The sequence below is a fragment of the Oncorhynchus masou genome, chromosome 6, assembly GCF_036934945.1.
Source record: "Oncorhynchus masou masou isolate Uvic2021 chromosome 6, UVic_Omas_1.1, whole genome shotgun sequence".
NCBI lineage: Eukaryota > Metazoa > Chordata > Actinopteri > Salmoniformes > Salmonidae > Oncorhynchus > Oncorhynchus masou.
Genome location: NC_088217.1, coordinates 9,699,142 through 9,725,153, shown reverse-complemented (window position 1 = coordinate 9,725,153; position 26,012 = coordinate 9,699,142). Strand labels below are relative to the sequence as shown.

Below are 26,012 nucleotides of genomic sequence, written 5' to 3'. Positions count from 1 at the left end.
TCTCCAGTGCTCTCTCTTTCTCTGTCTCTCTCAGTCTCCAGTGCTCTCTCTTTCTCTGTCTCTCTCAGTCTCCAGTGCTCTCTCTTTCTCTGTCTCTCTCAGTCTCCAGTGCTCTCTCTTTCTCTGTCTCTCTCAGTCTCCAGTGCTCTCTCTTTCTCTGTCTCTCTCAGTCTCCAGTGCTCTCTCTTTCTCTGTCTCTCTCAGTCTCCAGTGCTCTCTCTTTCTCTGTCTCTCTCAGTCTCCAGTGCTCTCTCTTTCTCTGTCTCTCTCAGTCTCCAGTGCTCTCTCTTTCTCTGTCTCTCTGTCTCCAGTGCTCTCTCTTTCTCTGTCTCTCTCAGTCTCCAGTGCTCTCTCTTTCTCTGTCTCTCTCAGTCTCCAGTGCTCTCTCTTTCTCTGTCTCTCTCAGTCTCCAGTGCTCTCTCTTTCTCTGTCTCTCTCAGTCTCCAGTTCTCTCTTTCTCTGTCTCTCTCAGTCTCCAGTGCTCTCTCTTTATCTGTCTCTCTCAGTCTCCAGTGCTCTCTCTTTCTCTGTCTCTCTGTCTCCACTACTCTCTCTTTCTCTGTCTCTCTCAGTCTCCAGTGCTCACTCTTTCTCTGTCTCTCTCAGTCTCCAGTGCTCTCTCTTTATCTGTCTCTCTCTTATTCTCCAGTGCTCTCTCTTTCTCTGTCTCTCTCAGTCTCCAGTGCTCTCTCTTTCTCTGTCTCTCTCAGTCTCCAGTGCTCTCTCTTTATCTGTCTCTCTTATTCTCCAGTGCTCTCTCTTTCTCTGTCTCTCTCAGTCTCCAGTGCTCTCTCTTTCTCTGTCTCTCTCAGTCTCCAGTGCTCTCTCTTTCTCTGTCTCTCTCAGTCTCCAGTGCTCTCTCTTTCTCTGTCTCTCTCAGTCTCCAGTTCTCTCTTTCTCTGTCTCTCTCAGTCTCCAGTGCTCTCTCTTTATCTGTCTCTCTCAGTCTCCAGTGCTCTCTCTTTCTCTGTCTCTCTGTCTCCACTACTCTCTCTTTCTCTGTCTCTCTCAGTCTCCAGTGCTCACTCTTTCTCTGTCTCTCTCAGTCTCCAGTGCTCTCTCTTTATCTGTCTCTCTCTTATTCTCCAGTGCTCTCTCTTTCTCTGTCTCTCTCAGTCTCCAGTGCTCTCTCTTTCTCTGTCTCTCTCAGTCTCCAGTGCTCTCTCTTTATCTGTCTCTCTCTTATTCTCCAGTGCTCTCTCTTTCTCTGTCTCTCTCAGTCTCCAGTGCTCTCTCTTTATCTGTCTCTCTCAGTCTCCAGTGCTCTCTCTTTCTCTGTCTCTCTGTCTCCACTACTCTCTCTTTCTCTGTCTCTCTCAGTCTCCAGTGCTCTCTCTTTCTCTGTCTCTCTCAGTCTCCAGTGCTCACTCTTTCTCTGTCTCTCTCAGTCTCCAGTGCTCTCTCTTTCTCTGTCTCTCTCAGTCTCCAGTGCTCTCTTTCTCTGTCTCTCTCAGTCTCCAGTGCTCTCTCTTTCTCTGTCTCTCTCAGTCTCCAGTGCTCTCTCTTTCTCTGTCTCTCTCAGTCTCCAGTGCTCTCTCTTTCTCTGTCTCTCTGTCTCCACTACTCTCTCTTTCTCTGTCTCTCTCAGTCTCCAGTGCTCTCTCTTTCTCTGTCCCTCTCAGTCTCCAGTGCTCACTCTTTCTCTGTCTCTCTCAGTCTCCAGTGCTCTCTCTTTCTCTGTCTCTCTCAGTCTCCAGTGCTCTCTCTTTCTCTGTCTCTCTCAGTCTCCAGTGCTCTCTCTTTCTCTGTCTCTCTCAGTCTCCAGTGCTCTCTCTTTCTCTGTCTCTCTCAGTCTCCAGTGCTCTCTCTTTCTCTGTCTCTCTCAGTCTCCAGTGCTCTCTCTTTCTCTGTCTCTCTCAGTCTCCAGTGCTCTCTCTTTCTCTGTCTCTCTCAGTCTCCAGTTCTCTCTTTCTCTGTCTCTCTCAGTCTCCAGTGCTCTCTCTTTATCTGTCTCTCTCAGTCTCCAGTGCTCTCTCTTTCTCTGTCTCTCTGTCTCCACTACTCTCTCTTTCTCTGTCTCTCTCAGTCTCCAGTGCTCACTCTTTCTCTGTCTCTCTCAGTCTCCAGTGCTCTCTCTTTATCTGTCTCTCTTATTCTCCAGTGCTCTCTCTTTCTCTGTCTCTCTCAGTCTCCAGTGCTCTCTCTTTCTCTGTCTCTCTCAGTCTCCAGTGCTCTCTCTTTATCTGTCTCTCTCTTATTCTCCAGTGCTCTCTCTTTCTCTGTCTCTCTCAGTCTCCAGTGCTCTCTCTTTATCTGTCTCTCTCTTATTCTCCAGTGCTCTCTCTTTTTCTGTCTCTCTCAGTCTCCAGTGCTCTCTCTTTCTCTGTCTCTCTCAGTCTCCAGTGCTCTCTCTTTATCTGTCTCTCTCTTATTCTCCAGTGCTCTCTCTTTCTCTGTCTCTCTCAGTCTCCAGTGCTCTCTCTTTATCTGTCTCTCTCAGTCTCCAGTGCTCACTCTTTCTCTGTCTCTCTCAGTCTCCAGTGCTCTCTCTTTCTCTGTCTCTCTCAGTCTCCAGTGCTCTCTTTCTCTGTCTCTCTCAGTCTCCAGTGCTCTCTCTTTCTCTGTCTCTCTCAGTCTCCAGTGCTCTCTCTTTCTCTGTCTCTCTCAGTCTCCAGTGCTCTCTCTTTCTCTGTCTCTCTCAGTCTCCAGTGCTCTCTCTTTCTCTGTCTCTCTCAGTCTCCAGTTCTCTCTTTCTCTGTCTCTCTCAGTCTCCAGTGCTCTCTCTTTATCTGTCTCTCTCAGTCTCCAGTGCTCTCTCTTTCTCTGTCTCTCTGTCTCCACTACTCTCTCTTTCTCTGTCTCTCTCAGTCTCCAGTGCTCACTCTTTCTCTGTCTCTCTCAGTCTCCAGTGCTCTCTCTTTATCTGTCTCTCTCTTATTCTCCAGTGCTCTCTCTTTCTCTGTCTCTCTCAGTCTCCAGTGCTCTCTCTTTCTCTGTCTCTCTCAGTCTCCAGTGCTCTCTCTTTCTCTGTCTCTCTCAGTCTCCAATGCTCTCTCTTTCTCTGTCTCTCTCAGTCTCCAGTGCTCTCTCTTTCTCTGTCTCTCTCAGTCTCCAGTGCTCTCTCTTTCTCTGTCTCTCTCAGTCTCCAGTGCTCTCTCTTTCTCTGTCTCTCTCAGTCTCCAGTGCTCTCTCTTTCTCTGTCTCTCTCAGTCTCCAGTGCTCTCTCTTTCTCTGTCTCTCTCAGTCTCCAGTGCTCTCTCTTTCTCTGTCTCTCTGTCTCCAGTGCTCTCTCTTTCTCTGTCTCTCTCAGTCTCCAGTGCTCTCTCTTTCTCTGTCTCTCTCAGTCTCCAGTGCTCTCTCTTTCTCTGTCTCTCTCAGTCTCCAGTGCTCTCTCTTTCTCTGTCTCTCTCAGTCTCCAGTGCTCTCTCTTTCTCTGTCTCTCTCAGTCTCCAGTGCTCTCTCTTTCTCTGTCTCTCTCAGTCTCCAGTGCTCTCTCTTTCTCTGTCTCTCTCAGTCTCCAGTGCTCTCTCTTTCTCTGTCTCTCTCAGTCTCCAGTGCTCTCTCTTTCTCTGTCTCTCTCAGTCTCCAGTGCTCTCTCTTTCTCTGTCTCTCTCAGTCTCCAGTGCTCTCTCTTTCTCTGTCTCTCTCAGTCTCCAGTGCTCTCTCTTTCTCTGTCTCTCTCAGTCTCCAGTGCTCTCTCTTTCTCTGTCTCTCTGTCTCCAGTGCTCTCTCTTTCTCTGTCTCTCTCAGTCTCCAGTGCTCTCTCTTTCTCTGTCTCTCTCAGTCTCCAGTGCTCTCTCTTTCTCTGTCTCTCTCAGTCTCCAGTGCTCTCTCTTTCTCTGTCTCTCTCAGTCTCCAGTTCTCTCTTTCTCTGTCTCTCTCAGTCTCCAGTGCTCTCTCTTTATCTGTCTCTCTCAGTCTCCAGTGCTCTCTCTTTCTCTGTCTCTCTGTCTCCACTACTCTCTCTTTCTCTGTCTCTCTCAGTCTCCAGTGCTCACTCTTTCTCTGTCTCTCTCAGTCTCCAGTGCTCTCTCTTTATCTGTCTCTCTCTTATTCTCCAGTGCTCTCTCTTTCTCTGTCTCTCTCAGTCTCCAGTGCTCTCTCTTTCTCTGTCTCTCTCAGTCTCCAGTGCTCTCTCTTTATCTGTCTCTCTCTTATTCTCCAGTGCTCTCTCTTTCTCTGTCTCTCTCAGTCTCCAGTGCTCTCTCTTTATCTGTCTCTCTCAGTCTCCAGTGCTCTCTCTTTCTCTGTCTCTCTGTCTCCACTACTCTCTCTTTCTCTGTCTCTCTCAGTCTCCAGTGCTCACTCTTTCTCTGTCTCTCTCAGTCTCCAGTGCTCTCTCTTTCTCTGTCTCTCTCAGTCTCCAGTGCTCTCTCTTTCTCTGTCTCTCTCAGTCTCCAGTGCTCTCTCTTTCTCTGTCTCTCTCAGTCTCCAGTGCTCTCTCTTTCTCTGTCTCTCTCAGTCTCCAGTGCTCTCTCTTTCTCTGTCTCTCTCAGTCTCCAGTGCTCTCTCTTTCTCTGTCTCTCTCAGTCTCCAGTTCTCTCTTTCTCTGTCTCTCTCAGTCTCCAGTGCTCTCTCTTTATCTGTCTCTCTCAGTCTCCAGTGCTCTCTCTTTCTCTGTCTCTCTGTCTCCACTACTCTCTCTTTCTCTGTCTCTCTCAGTCTCCAGTGCTCACTCTTTCTCTGTCTCTCTCAGTCTCCAGTGCTCTCTCTTTATCTGTCTCTCTCTTATTCTCCAGTGCTCTCTCTTTCTCTGTCTCTCTCAGTCTCCAGTGCTCTCTCTTTCTCTGTCTCTCTCAGTCCCCAGTGCTCTCTCTTTCTCTGTCTCTCTCAGTCTCCAGTGCTCTCTCTTTCTCTGTCTCTCTCAGTCTCCAGTGCTCTCTCTTTCTCTGTCTCTCTCAGTCTCCAGTGCTCTCTCTTTCTCTGTCTCTCTCAGTCTCCAGTGCTCTCTCTTTCTCTGTCTCTCTCAGTCTCCAGTGCTCTCTCTTTCTCTGTCTCTCTCAGTCTCCAGTGCTCTCTCTTTCTCTGTCTCTCTCAGTCTCCAGTGCTCTCTTTCTCTGTCTCTCTGTCTCCAGTGCTCTCTCTTTCTCTGTCTCTCTCAGTCTCCAGTGCTCTCTCTTTCTCTGTCTCTCTCAGTCTCCAGTGCTCTCTTTCTCTGTCTCTCTCAGTCTCCAGTGCTCTCTCTTTCTCTGTCTCTCTCAGTCTCCAGTGCTCTCTCTTTCTCTGTCTCTCTCAGTCTCCAGTGCTCTCTCTTTCTCTGTCTCTCTCAGTCTCCAGTGCTCTCTCTTTCTCTGTCTCTCTCAGTCTCCAGTGCTCTCTCTTTCTCTGTCTCTCTCAGTCTCCAGTGCTCTCTCTTTCTCTGTCTCTCTCAGTCTCCAGTGCTCTCTCTTTCTCTGTCTCTCTCAGTCTCCAGTGCTCTCTCTTTCTCTGTCTCTCTCAGTCTCCAGTGCTCTCTCTTTCTCTGTCTCTCTCAGTCTCCAGTGCTCTCTCTTTCTCTGTCTCTCTGTCTCCAGTGCTCTCTCTTTCTCTGTCTCTCTCAGTCTCCAGTGCTCTCTCTTTCTCTGTCTCTCTCAGTCTCCAGTGCTCTCTCTTTCGCTGTCTCTCTCAGTCTCCAGTGCTCTCTCTTTAAAACATAAATATATGTATCTACCTGCCCCTGAATGTTGTTGATTCAGTTTTAATGCCGTGCTGCCTGTCTCAACCAAAGCAATATTATCGTATATACCATACTGTCTACACACCTCACTTAGGATATTTCAATGTAATGTATTTTCCTAGTAATGAACCATGGAATGTCCATGTATTGAATTATTCACAGATTGTAGACATGTGTTCAAATCAAATCAAATCAAATGCTATTGGTCACATACATATATTTAGCAGAAGTTATTGCGGGTGTAGCGAAATGATTGTGTTCCTAGCTCCAACAGTGCTGTAGCATCTAACAATTCACAACAATACACACACATCTAAAAGTCAAAGAATTGAATGAAGAAATATATAAATATTAGCATGAGCAATGTCGGAGAAGCATTGTCTGAAATACAGTAGAATAGAATACAGTATATACATATGAGATGAGTAAAGCAGTATGGAAACGTTATTAAAGTGACTAGTTAGTAAATACAGTAGAATAGAATACAGTATATACATATGAGATGAGTAAAGCAGTATGGAAACATTATTAAAGTGGCTAGTTAGTAAATACAGTAGAATAGAATACAGTATATACATATGAGATGAGTAAAGCAGTATGGAAACATTATTAAAGTGGCTAGTTAGTAAATACAGTAGAATAGAATACAGTATATACATATGAGATGAGTAAAGCAGTATGTAAACGTTATTAAAGTGACTAGTTAGTAAATACAGTAGAATAGAATACAGTATATACATATGAGATGAGTAAAGCAGTATGTAAACGTTATTAAAGTGACTAGTTAGTAAATACAGTAGAATAGAATACAGTATATACATATGAGATGAGTAAAGCAGTATGGAAACATTATTAAAGTGACTAGTTAGTAAATACAGTAGAATAGAATACAGTATATACATATGAGATGAGTAAAGCAGTATGTAAACGTTATTAAAGTGACTAGTTAGTAAATACAGTAGAATAGAATACAGTATATACATATGAGATGAGTAAAGCAGTATGGAAACATTATTAAAGTGACTAGTTAGTAAATACAGTAGAATAGAATACAGTATATACATATGAGATGAGTAAAGCAGTATGGAAACGTTATTAAAGTGACTAGTTCGTAAATACAGTAGAATAGAATACAGTATATACATATGAGATGAGTAAAGCAGTATGGAAACGTTATTAAAGTGGCTAGTTAGTAAATACAGTAGAATAGAATACAGTATATACATATGAGATGAGTAAAGCAGTATGGAAACGTTATTAAAGTGGCTAGTTAGTAAATACAGTAGAATAGAATACAGTATATACATATGAGATGAGTAAAGCAGTATGGAAACGTTATTAAAGTGGCTAGTTAGTAAATACAGTAGAATAGAATACAGTATATACATATGAGATGAGTAAAGCAGTATGGAAACGTTATTAAAGTGGCCAGTGTGTTAAGAACACTGACACAGTCTGACCAGGTGAATCCAGGTGAAAGTTACAATCCGTTATTGATGTCACTTGTTAAATCCATTTCCGTCAGTGTAGATGAAGGGGAGGAGACAAGTTAAAGAAAGATAAAGAAGGATTTTTAAGCCTTGACACAATTGAGACATGGGTTGTGTATGTGTGCCATTCAGAGGGTGAATTCGACAATAGATTTAAGTGCCTTTGAACGGGGTAATGTAGTAGGTGTCTTTGAACAGGGTAATGTGATAGGTGTCTTTGAACAGGGTAATGTAGTAAGTGTCTTTGAACATGGTAATGTAGTAAGAGCCTTTGAACAGGGTAATGTAGTAGGTGTCTTTGAACGGGGTAATGCAGTAGGTGTCTTTGAACATGGTAATGTAGTAAGTGTCTCTGAACAGGGTAATGTAGTAAGTGTCTTTGAACAGGGTAATGTAGTAAGTGTCTTTGAACAGGGTAATGTAGTAGGCGTCTTTGAACAGGGTAATGTAGTAGGTGTCTTTGAACATGGTAATGTAGTAAGTGTCTTTGAACAGGGTAATGTAGTAAGTGCCTTTGAACAGGGTAATGTAGTAGGCGTCTTTGAACAGGGTAATGTAGTAAGTGTCTTTGAACAGGGTAATGTAGTAAGTGCCTTTGAACAGGGTAATGTAGTAGGTGTCAGACACATCGGTTTGTGTCAAGAACTACAACACTGCTGGGTTTATATAAAATGTATTCATTGGTTACTGACGTTGGTATACAGTATATACATATGAGATGAGTAAATCAGTATGTAAAGTGACTAGTGTTCCAGTATTAAAGTGACCAGTGATTCCATGACTATGTATACAGGGCAGTAGCCTCTAAGGTGCAGGGTTGAGTAACCGGGTGGTAGCTGGCTAGTGATGGCTGTTCAACAGTCTGATGGCCTTCAGATGGAAGCTGTTTTTCAATCTCTCTGTTCCCAGCTTTGATGCACCTGTACTGACCTCGCTTTCTGGATGATAGCGGGGTGAACAGGCTGTGGCTCGGGTGGTTGTTGTCCTTGATGATATTGTTGGGCTTCCTGTGACACCGGGTGGTGTAGGTGTCCTGGAGGGCAGGTAGTTTGCCCCCGGTGATGCATTGGGAAGACCGTACCACCCTCTGGAGAGTCCTGCGTTTGCGGGCGGTGCAATTACCGTATCAGGCGGTGATACAGCCTGACAGGATGCTCTGAATTCTGCATCTTAAAATGTTTCTGAGGGTCTTAGGGGCCAACCCGCATTTTGAAAAGACGCTGTTGCCCCTTCATCACCACACCATTTCAGATGGTCAGTGATGTGTACGCCGAGAAACATGAAGCTCTTCACCTTCTCCACTGCGGTCCCGTCGATGTAGATGGTGAGGGTGGGGTGGGGGCTCCCTCTGCTGTTTCCTAAAGTCCATAATCAGCTCCTTCAGTTTGTTGACGTTGAGGGAGAGGTTATTGTCCTGGCACCACTTCGCCAGGGCCCTCACCTCCTCCCTGTAGGCTGTCTCATCATTGTTGGTAATCAGGCCTACTACTGTTGTGTCATCTGCAAACTTGATGATTGAGTTGGAGGTGTGTGAGACCACATAGTCATGGGCGAACATGGAGTACAGGAGGGGGCTGAGCACGCACCCTTGTGGGGCCCCAGTGTTGAGGATCAGCAAAGTGGAGGTGTTGTTTCCTACCTTCACCACCTGGGGGCAGACCATTAGAAAGTCCAGGACCCAGTTGCACTGGGAAGGGTTCAGACCCAGGACCTCAAGCTTAATGATGAGCTAGGAGGGTACTATGGTGTTGAATATAGTCAATGGACAGCAGTCTTACATGGGTATTCCTTTTGTCCAGATGGGACAGGGCAGTGTGCAGTGTGATGGCGATTGCATCATCTGTGGATCTATTGGGGAGGTAAGCGAATTGGAGTGGGTCTAGGGTGTCAGTTAGGGTGGAGGTGATATGATCCTTGACTAGTCTCTCAAAGCACTTCATGATGATGGAAGTGAGTGCTACGGGGCGGTAGTCGTTTAGCTCAGTTACCTTAACTTTCTTGGGAACATGAACAATGGTGGCCCTCTTGAAGCATGTGGGAGCAGCAGACTGGGATAAGGATTGATTGAATATGTCCGTAAACACACCAGCCAGCTTATATGATCCTTAACTAGTCAGTTGTCCTTTAAATGTTTACAGCAGTACTTTTGTGGAGAAGTGTTTCCCCACAAAACATGAAATATTAACCCAAAGCTTTTGAAGTAGAAGTGCAAATTGCATCATGTAGTCAGGCTTGGTAAATCAGAACACTAAATGCCGTCACAAACTGCTCTCTGTCTGACGTCTGAACAGAGCCGGAGACCGCAGATGGAGATGCAGATGGAGATGCAGATGGAGAGGCATTTAATCCTGTGTGTATGTGGCATTGGGAGTGTGTCATTGGGAGTGTGTCATTGGGAGTGTGTCATTGGGAGTGTGGCATTGGGAGTGTGGCATTGGGAGTGTGGCATTGGGAGTGTGGCATTGGGAGTGTGGCATTGGGAGTGTGGCATTGGCGGTGTGGCGTGTGTTTTTTTGACTGATGCTGAATATTGATGTCGAGATACACCGACTATACAAAACATTAAGAACGCTGACACCGACCAGGTGAATCCAGGTGACTCCAGGTGACTCCAGGTGAATCTAGGTGACTCCAGGTGACTCCAGGTGAATCTAGGTGACTCCAGGTGAATCTAGGTGACTCCAGGTGAATCTAGGTGACTCCAGGTGACTCCAGGTGACTCCAGGTGAATCTAGGTGACTCCAGGTGACAGCTATGATCCCTTATTGATGGCACTTTTTTAATTCCACTTCCGTCAGTGTAGATGAAGGGCAGGAGACGGGTTAAAGAAGGATTTTTAAGCCTTGAAACAATATTGAGAATAGACATGAGACATGGATTGTGTATGTATGTGTGCCATTCAGAGGGTTGATGGGTAAGAAATATAGGTTATGGTAGCAGGTGCCAGGCGTTTGTGACAAGAACTGAAACGCCGCTGGGCTTTTCACGCTCAACATTTTCCCGTGTGTATCAACAATGGTCCACCACCCAAAGGACATCCAGCCAACTTGACACAACTGTGGGGAAGCACTGGAGTCAACATGGGCCAGCATCCCCGTGGAACGCTTTCGACACCTTGTAGAGTCAACATGGGCCAGCATCCCCGTGGAACGCTTTCGACGCCTTGTAGAGTCAACATGGGCCAGCATCCCCGTGGAACCCTTTTGACACCTTGTAGAGTCAACATGGGCCAGCATCCCTGTGGAAGGCTTTCGACACCTTGTAGAGTCAACATGGGCCAGCATCCCTGTGGAACGCTTTCGACGCCTTGTAGAGTCAACATGGGCCAGCATCCCCGTGGAACGCTTTCGACACCTTGTAGAGTCAACATGGGCCAGCATCCCTGTGGAACGCTTTGGACACCTTGTAGAGTCAACATGGGCCAGCATCCCTGTGGAACGCTTTGGACACCTTGTAGAGTCAACATGGGCCAGCATCCCTGTGGAACGCTTTTGACACCTTGTAGAGTCCATGACCTGATGAACTGAGACTGTTTTGAGGGCAAAAGGGGATACAACTCAATACTAGGAAGGTGATCCTGATGTTTAGTATACACTCAGTGTATGTCACAGTTCAAGATGTCTGCTATTGGTTGAATAGACCCTCGTTGTTAGATGATGCATGCACCTGGATGTCAGCGTGTGTGTGTGTGTGTGTGTGTGTGTGTGTGTGTGTGTGTGTGTGTGTGTGTGTGTGTGTGTGTGTGTGTGTGTGTGTGTGTGTGTGTGTGTGTGTGTGTAATAGTACAGACCTGTATGTCGGTGATGTCCTGACAGGTGGAATGCAGTGTGTCAGTAGGAGGAGCCAGGAGCCAGACTCTAATCTCTGTTCTTCATTCTGTATTCTGCTTCAGAAGCATGTTGCTTAGTAACACCACAAACATTCTGCATCCAGAACAGAAAGAACAGCCAGGGACAGAACTCTTGGTTTAATGGTTCCATGTGATGACGCCGCACAACACTGGCAACAACAACACAAGCCCAACACACACGACTCACGACTCAAATGTTTTTATTTTTCCCTTTGATCTGGTTTATCTGGCAACAATCCTCTCTGTATTCCATGGGATCGAGAAACATGTTTCTTAATGGAACACAACACGATACTAACACTTTGCAGTTACGCTAATAGACTGCCATTACATAAACAAAGCTCTTCAGCTATTCTATATTCTAATGGATTCCATCCATTCCTGCCTATGGTTTGCCTATGTCTGTATCTCAGTCTGCCCACTAATCTGGTCCTATAATATACTAGAATCATCATTAGAGGACAGGGCATGCCCACTTCCCAGTAGTGGGTTTAGCTTGACGCAGGCAGTCATGGAATCACTAATCTGGAGAGAGGGAGGATGCAGGCCAGGGGGTGAGAGAGAGAAAGAGAGGGGGGGTGAGAGAGAGAGAGAGAGAGAGAGAGAGAGGATGAAGGCCAGGGGGTGAGAGAGGGAGGATGCAGGCCAGGGGATGAGAGAGAGAAAGAGAGGGGGGTGAGAGAGAGAGAGAGAGAGAGAGAGGATGAAGGCCAGGGGGTGAGAGAGAGAGAGGATGCAGGCCAGGGGGTGAGAGAGAGAAAGAGAGAGGGGGGTGAGAGAGAGAGAGAGAGAGAGAGAGAGAGAGAGGATGCAGGCCAGGGGGTGAGAGAGAGAGAGAGAGAGAGAGAGAGAGAGAGAGAGAGAGAGAGAGAGAGAGAGATGCACGCCAGGGGGTGTGAGAGAGAAAGAGAGGGGGTGAGAGAGAGAGAGAGGATGCAGGCCAGGGGGTGAGAGAGAGAAAGAGAGAGGGGGAGGTGAGAGAGAGAGAAAGAGAGAGAGGGGGGAGAGAGAGAGTAGAATGGGATAAAGAGCAAGAAAGCGAGCGAGAGAGAGAGAGAGAGACACAGAGAGAGAGAGAGAGAGAGAGAAAGAAAGGGAGAGAGGTCAGAGAACAGAGAACAGAGAAAGAGGCCACCACCAGCCCCAGCCTGTTCCTGTCAGTGGGGCTGATAGAGAGGCTGTGTCAGTGACAGTGATGTTGTTCTGGGTTACAGTATGATGTGACTGGACCTCCATGGTAGAACTACAGCTGCTTTGTCTCTGGACCTGGGAGATGAGATAACAAAACCATTGAGCGACTCACATGCCCTACCAATCCACAGAGAGCCACCAAACCTCTACACTTGCTCTATGAATAGGGGTTTCTCTGCCCCAGGGTTACAGTGTGAATAGGATGAAGGGGTTCTCTGCCCCAGGGTTACAGTGTGAATAGGATGAAGGGTTTATCTGTCCCAGGGTTACTGTGTGAATAGGGTGAATGGTTTCTCTGCCACAGGGTTACAGTGTGAATAGGGTGAAGGGTTTCTCTGCCCCAGGGTTACAGTGTGAATAGGACAAAGGGTTTCTCTGCCCCAGGGTTACTGTGTGAATAGGGTGAATGGTTTCTCTGCCCCAGGGTTACTGTGTGAATAGGGTGAAGGGTTTCTCTGCCCCAGGGTTACAGTGTGAATAGGACAAAGGGTTTCTCTGCCCCAGGGTTACAGTGTGAATAGGACAAAGGGTTTCTCTGCCCCAGGGTTACTGTGTGAATAGGGTGAGGGGTTTCTCTGCCCCAGGGTTACAGTGTGAATAGGGTGAAGGGTTTCTCTGCCCCAGGGTTACTGTGTGAATAGGGTGAGGGGTTTCTCTGCCCCAGGGTTACTGTGTGAATAGGGTGAAACATTTCTCTGCCCCAGGGTTACAGTGTGAATAGGGTGAAGGGTTTCTCTGCCCCAGGGTTACAGTGTGAATAGGGTGAAGGGTTTCTCTGCCCCAGGGTTACTGTGTGAATAGGGTGAAGGGTTTCTCTGCCCCAGGGTTACAGTGTGAATAGGGTGAAGGGTTTCTCTGCCCCAGGGTTACAGTGTGAATAGGGTGAAGGGTTTCTCTGCCCCAGGGTTACAGTGTGAATAGGGTGAAGGGTTTCTCTGCCCCATGGTTACTGTGTGAATAGGGTGAAGGGTTTCTCTGCCCCAGGGTTACAGTGTGAATAGGGTGAAGGGTTTCTCTGCCCCAGGGTTACAGTGTGAATAGGGTGAAGGGTTTCTCTGCCCCATGGTTACAGTGTGAATAGGACAAAGGGTTTCTCTGACCCAGGGTTACAGTGTGAATAGGGTGAAGGGTGTCTCTGCCCCAGGGTTACAGTGTGAATAGGACAAAGGGTTTCTCTGACCCAGGGTTACAGTGTGAATAGGATGAAGGGTTTCTCTGACCCAGGGTTACTGTGTGAATAGGGTGAAGGGTTTCTCTGCCCCAGGGTTACTGTGTGAATAGGGTGAAGGGTTTCTCTGCCCCATGGTTACAGTGTGAATAGGACAAAGGGTTTCTCTGACCCAGGGTTACAGTGTGAATAGGACAAAGGGTTTCTCTGACCCAGGGTTACAGTGTGAATAGGATGAATGGTTTCTCTGCCCCAGGGTTACAGTGTGAATAGGGTGAAGGGTTTCTCTGCCCCAGGGTTACAGTGTGAATAGGGTGAAGGGTTTCTCTGCCCCATGGTTACAGTGTGAATAGGACAAAGGGTTTCTCTGACCCAGGGTTACAGTGTGAATAGGACAAAGGGTTTCTCTGACCCAGGGTTACAGTGTGAATAGGATGAATGGTTTCTCTGCCCCAGGGTTACAGTGTGAATAGGATGAAGGGTTTCTCTGACCCAGGGTTACTGTGTGAATAGGGTGAAGGGTTTCTCTGCCCCAGGGTTACTGTGTGAATAGGGTGAGGGGGTTCTATGCCCCAGGGTTACAGTGTGAATAGGGTGAGGGGGTTCTCTGCCCCAGGGTTACAGTGTGAATAGGGTGAAGCATTTCTCTGCCCCAGGGTTACAGTGTGAATAGGATGAAGGGTTTCTCTGCCCCAGGGTTACTGTGTGAATAGGATGAAGGGTTTCTCTGCCCCAAGGTTACTGTGTGAATAGGGTGAAGGGTTTCTCTGCACCAGGGTTACAGTGTGAATAGGGTGAAGGGTTTCTCTGCCCCATGGTTACAGTGTGAATAGGGTGAGGGGGTTCTCTGCCCCAGGGTTACAGTGTGAATAGGGTGAGGATTTTTCTGCCCCAGGGTTACAGTGTGATATATCAATGGAATGTGATACAAACCGAGGCAAGGGTGTGCTTTAGGACCATGTGGACTCCTCCGAGCGGTCGGGTAGACTGTTTGGAGTGTTTGTCCGACTGGATAATTTTAAAAAATTAAACAATTTTGTACCTTTACCATGTAATTCTTCCTTCGCTGGTACCTGTTTGTCACCTGAAAACTCATCCCTTCTTCTCTGTCTTCTTTCCCTCAGTGATCTGCACGTTTCGAGGGATCGTGACGCAGGGTCTGTCTCTGGAGATAGGAGAGACAGTTCAGATACTGGAGAAATGTGAAGGTAAGTTAGTTCCACAGCATTTAATAGACAGTACTGTACTCTGGTGTTCACATACCCACCCTGTGCTGCAACACTCTCATGTTATCATGTTCTCTGGAGGTTTAGTAGTCGTTGTTGCACAAGCCCTTCTCTGACAAGCTATAACCCCTATAGACAGTTCAGATATTGAAGAAACGCTCTGCTTCCACAGCCTCCCTGACCCCATAGTCTCCCTGACTCCACAGCCTCCCTGACCCCATAGTCTCCCTGACTCCACAGCCTCCCTGACCCCATAGTCTCCCTGACCCCATAGTCTCCTTGACTCCACAGCCTCCCTGACTCTATAGTCTCCCTGACTCCATAGTCTCCTTGACTCCACAGCCTCCCTGACTCTATAGTCTCCCTGACCCCATAGTCTCCCTGAGCCCATAGTCTCCCTGACTCCATAGTCTCCTTGACTCCACAGCCTCCCTGACTCCATAGTCTCCCTGACTCCACAGTCTCCCTGACTCCATAGTCTCCCTGACTCCATAGTCTCCCTGACTCCATAGCCTCCCTGACTCCATAGTCTCCCTGACTCCACAGTCTCCCTGACCCCATAGCCTCCCTGACCCCATAGTCTCCCTGACTCCACAGCCTCCCTGACCCCATAGCCTCCCTGACCCCATAGCCTCCCTGACTCCACAGCCTCCATGACCCCATAGCCTCCCTGACTCCATAGCCTCCCTGACTCCACAGCCTCCCTGACTCCATAGCCTCCCTGACCCCATAGCCTCCCTGACCCCATAGCCTCCCTGACTCCATAGCCTCCCTGACTCCATAGCCTCCCTGACTCCACAGCCTCCCTGACTCCATAGCCTCCGTGACCCCATAGCCTCCCTGACTCCACAGCCTCCCTGACTCCATAGCCTCCCTGACCCCATAGCCTCCCTGACCCCATAGCCTCCCTGACTCCACAGCCTCCCTGACTCCATAGCCACCCTGACTCCATAGCCTCCCTGACTCCATAGCCTCCCTGACCCCATAGTCTCCCTGACTCCACAGCCTCCCTGACCCCATAGCCTCCCTGACCCCATAGCCTCCCTGACTCCATAGCCTCCCTGACCCCATAGTCTCCCTGACTCCACAGCCTCCCTGACCCCACAGCTTCCCTGACCCCATAGCCTCCCTGACCCCATAGCCTCCCTGACTCCATAGCCTCCCTGACCCCATAGTCTCCCTGACTCCACAGCCTCCCTGACCCATAGCCTCCCTGACTCCATAGCCTCCCTGACTCCATAGTCTCCCTGACTCCATAGTCTCCCTGACTCCATAGTCTCCCTGACTCCACAGCCTCCCTGACCCCATAGTCTCCCTGACTCCACAGCCTCCCTGACCCCATAGTCTCCCTGACTCCATAGCCTCCCTGACTCCATAGTCTCCCTGACTCCATAGTCTCCCTGACTCCACAGCCTCCCTGACCCCATAGCCTCCCTGACTCCACAGTCTCCCTGACTCCATAGTCTCCCTGACTCCATAGTCTCCCTGACCCCACAGCCTCCCTGACTCTATAGTCTCCCTGACTCCACAGCCTCCCTGACCCATAGCCTCCCTGACTCCATAGCCTCCCTGACTCCATAGTCTCCCTGACTCCATAGCCTCCCTGACTCCATAGCCTCCCTGACTCCATAGCCTCCCTGACTCCATAGTCTCCCTGACCCCATAGTCTCCCTGACTCCACAGCCTCCCTGACCCATAGCCTCCCTGACCCCATAGCCTCCCTGACTCCACAGTCTCCCTGACTCCATAGTCTCCCTGACTCCATAGTCTCCCTGACCCCACAGCCTCCCTGACTCTATAGTCTCCCTGACTCCATAGTCTCCCTGACTCCAAAGCCTCCTTGACCCCATAGTCTCCCTGACTCCACAGCCTCCCTGACCCCATAGCCTCCCTGACTCCACAGTCTCCTCCATTGGTATTCGTAAGAAGCAGGCAAAGCCAGTAGACAGGTGAGACGGCTGTGTCTGTAGCTGTGACTCTGATTGTGAGACGGCTGTGTCTGTAGCTGTGACTCTGATTGTGAGACGGCTGTGTCTGTAGCTGTGACTCTGGATGTGAGACGGCTGTGTCTGTAGCTGTGACTCTGGTTGTGAGACGGCTGTGTCAGTAGCTGTGACTCTGGTTGTGAGACGGCTGTGTCAGTAGCTGTGACTCTGGTTGTGAGACGGCTGTGTCTGTAGCTGTGACTCTGGTTGTGAGACGGCTGTGTCAGTAGCTGTGACTCTGGTTGTGAGACGGCTGTGTCAGTAGCTGTGACTCTGGTTGTGAGACGGCTGTGTCAGTAGCTGTGACTCTGGTTGTGAGACGGCTGTGTCAGTAGCTGTGACTCTGGATGTGAGACGGCTGTGTCTGTAGCTGTGACTCTGGTTGTGAGACGGCTGTGTCAGTAGCTGTGACTCTGGATGTGAGACGGCTCTGTCTGTAGCTTTGACTCTGGTTGTGAGACGGCTGTGTCTGTAGCTGTGACTCTGGTTGTGAGACGGCTGTGTCTGTAGCTGTGACTCTGGTTGTGAGACGGCTGTGTCTGTAGCTGTGACTCTGGTTGTGAGACGAATGTGTCTGTAGCTGTGACTCTGGTTGTGAGACGACTGTGTCTGTAGCTGTGACTCTGGTTGTGAGACGGCTGTGTCTGTAGCTGTGACTCTGGTTGTGAGACGGCTGTGTCTGTAGCTGTGACTCTGGATGTGAGACGGCTGTGTCAGTAGCTGTGACTCTGGTTGTGAGACGGCTGTGTCAGTAGCTGTGACTCTGGTTGTGAGACAGCTGTGTCTGTAGCTGTGACTCTGGTTGTGAGACGGCTGTGTCTGTAGCTGTGACTCTGGATGTGAGACGGCTGTGTCTGTAGCTGTGACTCTGGTTGTGAGACGGCTGTGTCTGTAGCTGTGACTCTGGATGTGAGACGGCTGTGTCTGTAGCTGTGACTCTGGATGTGAGACGACTGTGTCAGTAGCTGTGACTCTGGATGTGAACTGAACCTGCGTTGGCCGGCTGATAATGAGTCAGATGGTGTGACATTAGACACTGCTCACTGGGCCTCTTGTTGTGTATCGATCTGGATGGGAGGCCGGGAAGGAGCGACACACACACACACACACACACACGCGCACACACACACACACACACACACACATCTGCTCAATCTCTCCAGGGAAATCTACGCTGTCTATTCCATTAACCCTAAGGCTCGGTCAGATCACACACAGCTCTGTTGACGGGATGGAATGGGAGGGGGAGGTGGCTTCTATGTTTCAGAGCAATAAGAGACTTCTCATAGGAGAACCCAGTCCCAGAGATCCCAGAGGATCAAATGAAACATACGGTAGTGTGTATCGAAGGGCTCAAAGCCAGGCCAGTGGTCAGCAGCAGTAGTAGTTTGTATTTGTATTTATTATGGATTGCCATTAGGATGCCCATTAGCTGCTGCCGAGGCAGTTATACGATTTGTAAAAAATTACAATACATTCAAAACAGACTTCACAACACACTACGTGTGTGCCCTCAGGCCCCTACTCCCACTACCACGTATCTACAACACAAAAATCCATGGTTACGTGTGTATAGTGTATATGTTATCGTGTCTGTGCTTGTTTGTGTCTCTTCACAGTCCCCGCTGTTCCATAAGGTCTATTTTTACTGATGCATCAGTTACCTGATGTGGAATAGAGTTCCATGGCGTCATGGCTCTATGTAGTACTGTGCACCTCCCATTGTCTATTCTGGATTGTGAAGAGACCTCTGGTGGCATGTCTTATGGGGTATGCATGGGTGTCTGAGCTGTGTGCTAGTAGTTTAAACAGACCTCTGGTGGCATGTCTTGTGGGGTATGCATGGGACTCTGAGCTGTGTGCTAGTAGTTTAAACAGACCTCTGGTGGCATGTCTTGTGGGGTATGCATGGGACTCTGAGCTGTGCGCTAGTAGTTTAAACAGACAGCTCAGTGCATTCAACATGTAATGCCTTTCACAAATACAAGTAGTTATGAAGTCAATCTCCCCTCCACTTTGAGCGAGGAAATATTGACAAGCATATCATTAATATTATTTCTCTGTGTACATCCAAGGGCCAGCCGTGCTGCCCTGTTCTGAGCTAATTGCAATTTGTGGCACCTGACCACACAACTGAACAGTAGTCCAGGTTCGACAAAACTAGAGCCTGTACAATCTGCCTTGTTGAAATTGCTGTTAAGAAGAGTAGCGCTTGGACAGACTTCTCCCCATTTTAGCCACTATTGTATCAATATGTTTTGACCATGACAGTTTACAATCCAGCGTTACTCCAAGCAGTTTTTAGTCACCTCAACTTGCTCAATGTCCACATTATTTCTTACAAGATTTAATTGAGGTTTAGAATTCAGTGAATGATTTGTCCCAAATACAATGCTTTTAGTTTTTGAAATATTTAGGACTAACTTATTCCTTGCCACCCATTCTGAAACTAACAGCAGCTCTTTGTTAAGTGTTGCAGTCATTTCAGTCGCAGTCATTCAGCTGACGTGTATAGTGTTGAGTCATCCATATACATAGACACACAGGCTTTACTCAAAGACAGTGGCATGTTATTAGTAAATATTGAAAAACGTAAAGGGCCTAGACAGCTGCCCTGGGGAATTCCTGATTCTACCTGGATAATGTTGGAGACGCTTCCATTAAAGAACACCCTCTGTGTTCTGTTAGGCAGGTAACTCTTTATCCACAATATAGCAGGGGATGTAAACCCATAACACATACATTTTTTTCAGCAGCAGACTATGATCGATAATGTCAAAAGCCACACTGAAGTCAAAACAAAACAGCCCCCACAATCTTTTTCACATCAATTTATCTCAGCCAATCATCAGGCATTTGTATAAGTGCTGTGCTTTTCCCAAAAGTTTACTAAGGGTTGGTAACAGGCTGATTGGTCGGCTATTTGAGCCAGTTAAGGTTGTTTTACTATTCTTAGGTAGGTGAATAACTTTTGCTTCCCTCCAGGCCTGAGGGCACACACTTTCTAGTAGGCTTAAATTGAAGATATGGAAAATAGGAGTGGCAATATTGTCCACTATTATCGTCAGTAATTTTCCATCCAAGTTGTCAGACCCCCGGTGGCTTGTCATTGTTGATGGACAACAATAGTGTTTTCAATTCTTCAGCACTGACTTTGAATATTAAACATTTCAATTATTGTCTTTCATAATTTGGTCAGATATACTTGGATGTGTAGTGTCAGCGTTTGTCGGTGTTAACACAACACAAGGTGTGTTCGTGTCCTGTGTTAGTACAACACAAGGTGTGTTAGTGTCCTGTGTTAGTACAACACAAGGTGTGTTCGTGTCCTGTGTTAGTACAACACAATGTGTGTTCGTGTCCTGTGTTAGTACAACACAAGGTGTGTTAGTGTCCTGTGTTAGTACAACACAAGGTGTGTTCGTGTCCTGTGTTAGTACAACACAATGTGTGTTCGTGTCCTGTGTTAGTACAACACAAGGTGTGTTAGTGTCCTGTTAACACAACACAATGTGTGTTCGTGTCCTGTGTTAGTACAACACAATGTGTGTTCGTGTCCTGTGTTAGTACAACACAATGTGTGTTCGTGTCCTGTGTTAGTACATTTACATTTACATTTAAGTCATTTAGCAGACGCTCTTATCCAGAGCGACTTACAAATTGGTGAATTCACCTTCTGACATAGTACAACACAATGTGTGTTCGTGTCCTGTGTTAGTACAACACAATGTGTGTTAGTGTCCTGTTAACACAACACAAGGTGTGTTAGTGTCCTGTGTTAGTACAACACAATGTGTGTTCGTGTCCTGTGTTAGTACAACACAATGTGTGTTCGTGTCCTGTGTTAGTACAACACACAGTGTGTTCGTGTCCTGTGTTAGTACAATACAAATCTCTCTCTCTCTCTCTCTCTCTCTCTCTCTCTCTCTCTCTCTCTCTCTGTCCATCTGTCTGGCTGTCTGTCTCTCAGTTTGTCTCTCCGTCTGTCCCTCTGTACCGCTAGCTTCTCTCTTCTTTATCTTCCCACATTTCCATATAATGCTGGGAAATAAAGAAATACGGCTATTGGGGAATAAGGGAATTAGAGAATAAGATAATAAGGGAATAATGGAATAAGGCTATTAGGGAATAAGGGAATTAGGGAATAAGATAATTAGGGAATAATGGAATAAGGCTATTAGGGAATAAGGAAATAACGGAATAAGGCTATTAGGGAATAAGGAAATAAGGGAATAAGGCTATTAGGGAATAAGGAAATAAGGGAATAAGGCTATTAGGGAATAAGGAAATAAGGGAATAAGGCTATTAGGGAATAAGGAAATAAGGGAATAATTGAATACGGCTGTTAGGGAATAAGGGAATAAGGCTGTCCATTGTCATGTGTTTGAGTGTCTGTGTGTGTTTGGTTTGGGCATGTGCTTGTGTGCTTGTGTGTTTGTGTGTCTGTGTGTGTGTATTTGTACAAGTGCGCACACGCACTTGTGTGTGTGCCAATCTGTATTCTCGTTAGTTACATTGATGAAACAATTTTCCATATTCAGATGAGATGAGAGTTAGCTAGGCTCCTCCAATTATGTGGATGTCTCTGCGGTCCATGTGGCAAGTCTACGAGGCTTCAGGACTCAGCACACTGCTGCCTCTCTTATTCAACTTCCCCTTGTGTTTTACAGCATTTTAACCTTTCACTCTGTAACACATGTTTGAGAGTTAGGCTACTACAATTATGTTCAGGTTTCAGAGACCCCAAGTCTGAGAGTTAGGCTACTACAATTATGTTCAGGTTTCAGAGACCCCAAGTCTGAGAGTTAGACTACTACAATTATGTTCAGGTTTCAGAGACCCCATGTCTGAGAGTTAGACTACTACAATTATGTTCAGGTTTCAGAGACCCCAAGTCTGAGAGTTAGGCTACTACAATTATGTTCAGGTTTCAGAGACCCCAAGTCTGAGAGTTAGACTACTACAATTATGTTCAGGTTTCAGAGACCCCAAGTCTGAGAGTTAGACTACTACAATTATGTTCAGGTTTCAGAGACCCCAAGTCTGAGAGTTAGACTACTACAATTATGTTCAGGTTTCAGAGACCCCATGTCTGAGAGTTAGACTACTACAATTATGTTGAGGTCTCAGAGGCCCCATGTCTGAGAGTTAGACTACTACAATTATGTTGAGGTCTCAGAGGCCCCATGTTGTCTTGTGCAGAACAGACTATAGTGTTTAGTCAAAGAAAGAGGAGGACTGCTGCCACACTGACACACATTGACTTGGTTTTATTAACCCCCCCCCCCCCACCCCCAGGTCTGGGAGACAGGCTTGTTCAGGATGTGGTCTGAGAGACAGGCTTGTTCAGGGAAGTGGTCTGAGAGACAGGCTTATTCAGGGATGTGGTCTGAGAGACAGGCTTGTTCAGGGATGTGGTCTGAGAGACAGGCTTGTTCAGGGAAGTGGTCTGAGAGACAGGCTTGTTCAGGATGTGGTCTGGGAGACAGGCTTGTGGTCTGAGAGACAGGCTTGTTCAGGGATGTGGTCTGAGAGACAGGCTTGTTCAGGGATGTGGTCTGAGAGACAGGCTTGTTCAGGGATGTGGTCTGGGAGACAGGCTTGTGGTCTGAGAGACAGGCTTGTTCAGGGATGTGGTCTGGGAGACAGGCTTGTTCAGGGATGTGGTCTGAGAGACAGGCTTGTTCAGGGATGTGGTCTGAGAGACAGGCTTGTTCAGGGATGTGGTCTGGGAGACAGGCTTGTTCAGGCATGTGGTCTGAGGTCCTGTTTGACATGATGTCAATACTAGCCTAGACTTCAGTCAAAGAAAGACTAGGACGCCATACAAGCTAAAGCGTTAAAGTCTATTCGCCAGGTGCACGGGATACGAGAGCTGTCGTCCAGTACAGTGAAATTCTTACCTTGACAGCTCTTTCCCAACAATGCATTGACAATAATAATAATAATAATATACTGTAGATCATAATAGAAAATAGAATAAAAATATAAAAATAAACCACACAATAACTGCAATGTGAGTTAAAGAAATACAGACCACTGACTTAGTTTCATTCCACTTTCCCCTTGCCATCCTTACAGTTATTACCGTTCAGTATTTGACCTCGGTCTTGTGTGCAACAGGCCGAATATCTGTTACATATAGTGGAGGATCATTCCGACAGGAGGGTTAGAATAGGAACCCTTGGATGGATTGACGGGATTAATGATTATCCTTCTCCCACTCAATATAAAACATCACATCCACCAGCTCCTCTCTGACATCTACCAGCTCCTCTCTGACTTCCACCATCTCCTCTCTGACATCTACCATCTCCTCTCTGACTTCCACCATCTCCTCTCTGACATCTACCATCTCCTCTCTGACATCTACCATCTCCTCTCTGACTTCCACCATCTCCTCTCTGACTTCCACCATATCCTCTCTGACATCTACCATCTCCTCTCTGACATCTACCATCTCCTCTCTGACTTCCACCATCTCCTCTCTGACACCTACCAGCTCCTCTCTGACATCTACCAGCTCCTCTCTGACATCTACCATCTCCTCTCTGACATCTACCATCTCCTCTCTGACATCTACCATCTCCTCTCTGACATCTACCATCTCCTCTCTGACATCTACCATCTCCTCTGACATCTACCATCTCCTCTCTGACATCTACCATCTCCTCTCTGACTTCCACCATCTCCTCTCTGACTTCCACCATCTCCTCTCTGACATCTACCATCTCCTCTCTGACATCTACCATCTCCTCTCTGACATCTACCATCTCCTCTCTGACATCTACCATCTCCTCTCTGACATCTACCAGCTCCTCTCTGACATCTACCATCTCCTCTCTGACATCTACCATCTCCTCTCTGACTTCCACCATCTCCTCTCTGACATCTACCATCTCCTCTCTGACATCTACCATCTCCTCTCTGACATCTACCATCTCCTCTCTGACATCTACCATCTCCTCTCTGACATCTACCATCTCCTCTCTGACTTCCACCATCTCCTCTCGGACATCTACCATCTCCTCTCTGACATCTACCATCTCCTCTCTGACATCTACCATCTCCTCTCTGACATCTACCAGCTCCTCTCTGACATCTACCATCTCCTCTCTGACATCTACCATCTCCTCTCTGAATTCCACCATCTCCTCTCTGACATCTACCATCTCCTCTCTGACATCTACCATCTCCTCTCTGACATCTACCATCTCCTCTCTGACTTCCACCATCTCCTCTCTGACATCTACCATCTCCTCTCTGACATCTACCATCTCCTCTCTGACTTCCACCATCTCCTCTCTGACACCTACCAGCTCCTCTCTGACATCTACCAGCTCCTCTCTGACATCTACCATATCCTCTCTGACATCTACCATCTCCTCTCTGACATCTACCATCTCCTCTCTGACATCTACCATCTCCTCTCTGACATCTACCATCTCCTCTCTGACATCTACCATCTCCTCTCTGACATCTACCATCTCCTCTCTGACATCTACCAGCTCCTCTCTGACATCTACCATCTCCTCTCTGTTTTCTGAGGGTGGGCTGAGGGTTGAGATGGGTTGTTTTCTGAGGGTGGGATGAGGGTTCAAGATCAGGGGTATATTCTGCGGGTGGGCTGAGGGTTGAGATAAGGGGTGTTTACAGATCTCTCCTAAACATTGATTTTGTTATTTTCTCTCTTTCAGGGTGGTTCCGAGGATTCTCCACCAGGAAGCCCACAATCAAGGTAAATTACCTAGTGCTCTCATTCCTACAACGTCATTTGGGACATGTGTTTCAACACTACACTGTCGACCACTATGATTGGCTGTTTAGCTACACTCACTAGAGTTAACCATTCTGATTGGCTGTGTACCTACACTCTCTAGTGTTTACCACTCTGATTGGCTGTTTACCTACACTTTCTATTGTTTACCACTCTGATTGGCTGTTTACCTAAACTTTCTAGTGTTTACCACTCTGATTGGCTGTGTACCTACACTCTCTAGAGTTTACCACTCTGATTGGCTGTTTACCTAATCTTTCTAGTGTTTACCACTCTGATTGGCTGTGCACATACATACTCTAGTGTTTACCACTCTGATTGGCTGTTTACATACACTCTCTAGGGTTTACCACTCTGATTGGCTGTGCACAAATACTCTCTAGTTTTTCCCACTCTGAATGGCTGTTTACATACACTCTCTAGTGTTTACCACGCTGATTGGCTGTTTTCAAATATATAAAATATATAAATAAATATATTTTCACGCTGTGATTGGTGCATTAGTGTATAGCCATGGGGTTCTGCAGTTTTTATGCTTCAATTGAAACAAGGGTTAGTGTTTCATGCATCTTATCCACTGTAGTTACAGGAGCAAAGAGGGGATATCACTCACTATTGGACTAATACAATCCCTGCTATTGGTGTATGATACAGTGTGTAAAATGGATCTATGATGCATCAAGCAATCAAATCCATTACATGTATTGTGTATAAAAGGATATTAGTGTATCCAAGTTTTTTTTTTTTTGAACATACAGTTGTTCTGCTCCTGCATTAGTGAGCCAACACTGTGAAACACTCTAGACAGGTACATTAGACTGTACAGGAACAGATGGGGCATAGCGTGTCATCTCAGCAACATACGATATACATACAACAGAGACACAGAGCTACAAAAGGGTATATCATACACTACATTTGAGGAACAATGGGAAAGTAGTTCTGCTTTGAAAGTTGATTAACTTGTAACCTCACTTTTGAGAAAATGGCTTGCAACCTCACTTTTGAGAAAAATGGCTTGCAACCTCACTTTTGAGAAAAATGGCTTGCAACATCACTTTTGAGAAAAATGGCTTGCAACCTCACTTTTGAGAAAAATGGCTTGCAACCTCACTTTTGAGAAAAATGGCTTGCAACCTCACTTTTGAGAAAATGGCTTGCAACCTCACTTTTGAGACAATGGCTTGCAACCTCACTTTTGAGAAAAATGGCTTGCAACCTCACTTTTGAGAAAATGGCTTGCAACCTCACTTTTGAGAAAAATGGCTTGCAACCTCACTTTTGAGAAAAATGGCTTGCAACCTCACTTTTGAGAATGTTTTGGTTTGTCTACACCCATTCAGCATCGTTCACACCCTCTTAAGCTTTTGCCCCCATCCAAACTGACGATTTGACTCCCCCGAGCAGAGCTGGTTAGGCTGCTTTCATGTTATCCAGAGCGTTGGTGACCTTATCTGTGCTGTGGGCAAAAATGTAATTGCGCTTTTTTTGCCGACCCCTGGCTATATTCAATGTTGTTTAGCGTTCGTATATTCATCAGTTATTCTGTGCTCTGGTACACACAGACGAGAGTGAATCTGAAATCTGAGTAGATGGCCAGACTGAATTTACGATCGCACCTGAAATGGTTATTTGTATAGTGGAGTCTTTTGTTAAGACATGTCGCTAGCTAGCTAAACAGTGACCCAAAATCCCGTCTCATGACGTTACTACCATTCATGAATCTGCA

General features: G+C 46.9%; 1 protein-coding gene across 5 annotated transcripts in view; it reads left to right on the top strand.

Moving 5' to 3' along the window:
• The window catches only part of dock3 (dedicator of cytokinesis 3), a 442,683-nt gene that overhangs the window by 130,093 nt on the left and 286,578 nt on the right, over positions 1–26,012 (top strand). For all 5 annotated transcript variants that reach the window (XM_064967497.1, XM_064967500.1, XM_064967498.1 and 2 more), the window contains exons 2-3: positions 14,420–14,503; positions 24,204–24,244. In XM_064967497.1, the coding sequence (XP_064823569.1) occupies positions 14,420–14,503; positions 24,204–24,244 (125 nt within the window). The remainder of the gene's footprint in view (positions 1–14,419; positions 14,504–24,203; positions 24,245–26,012) is intronic.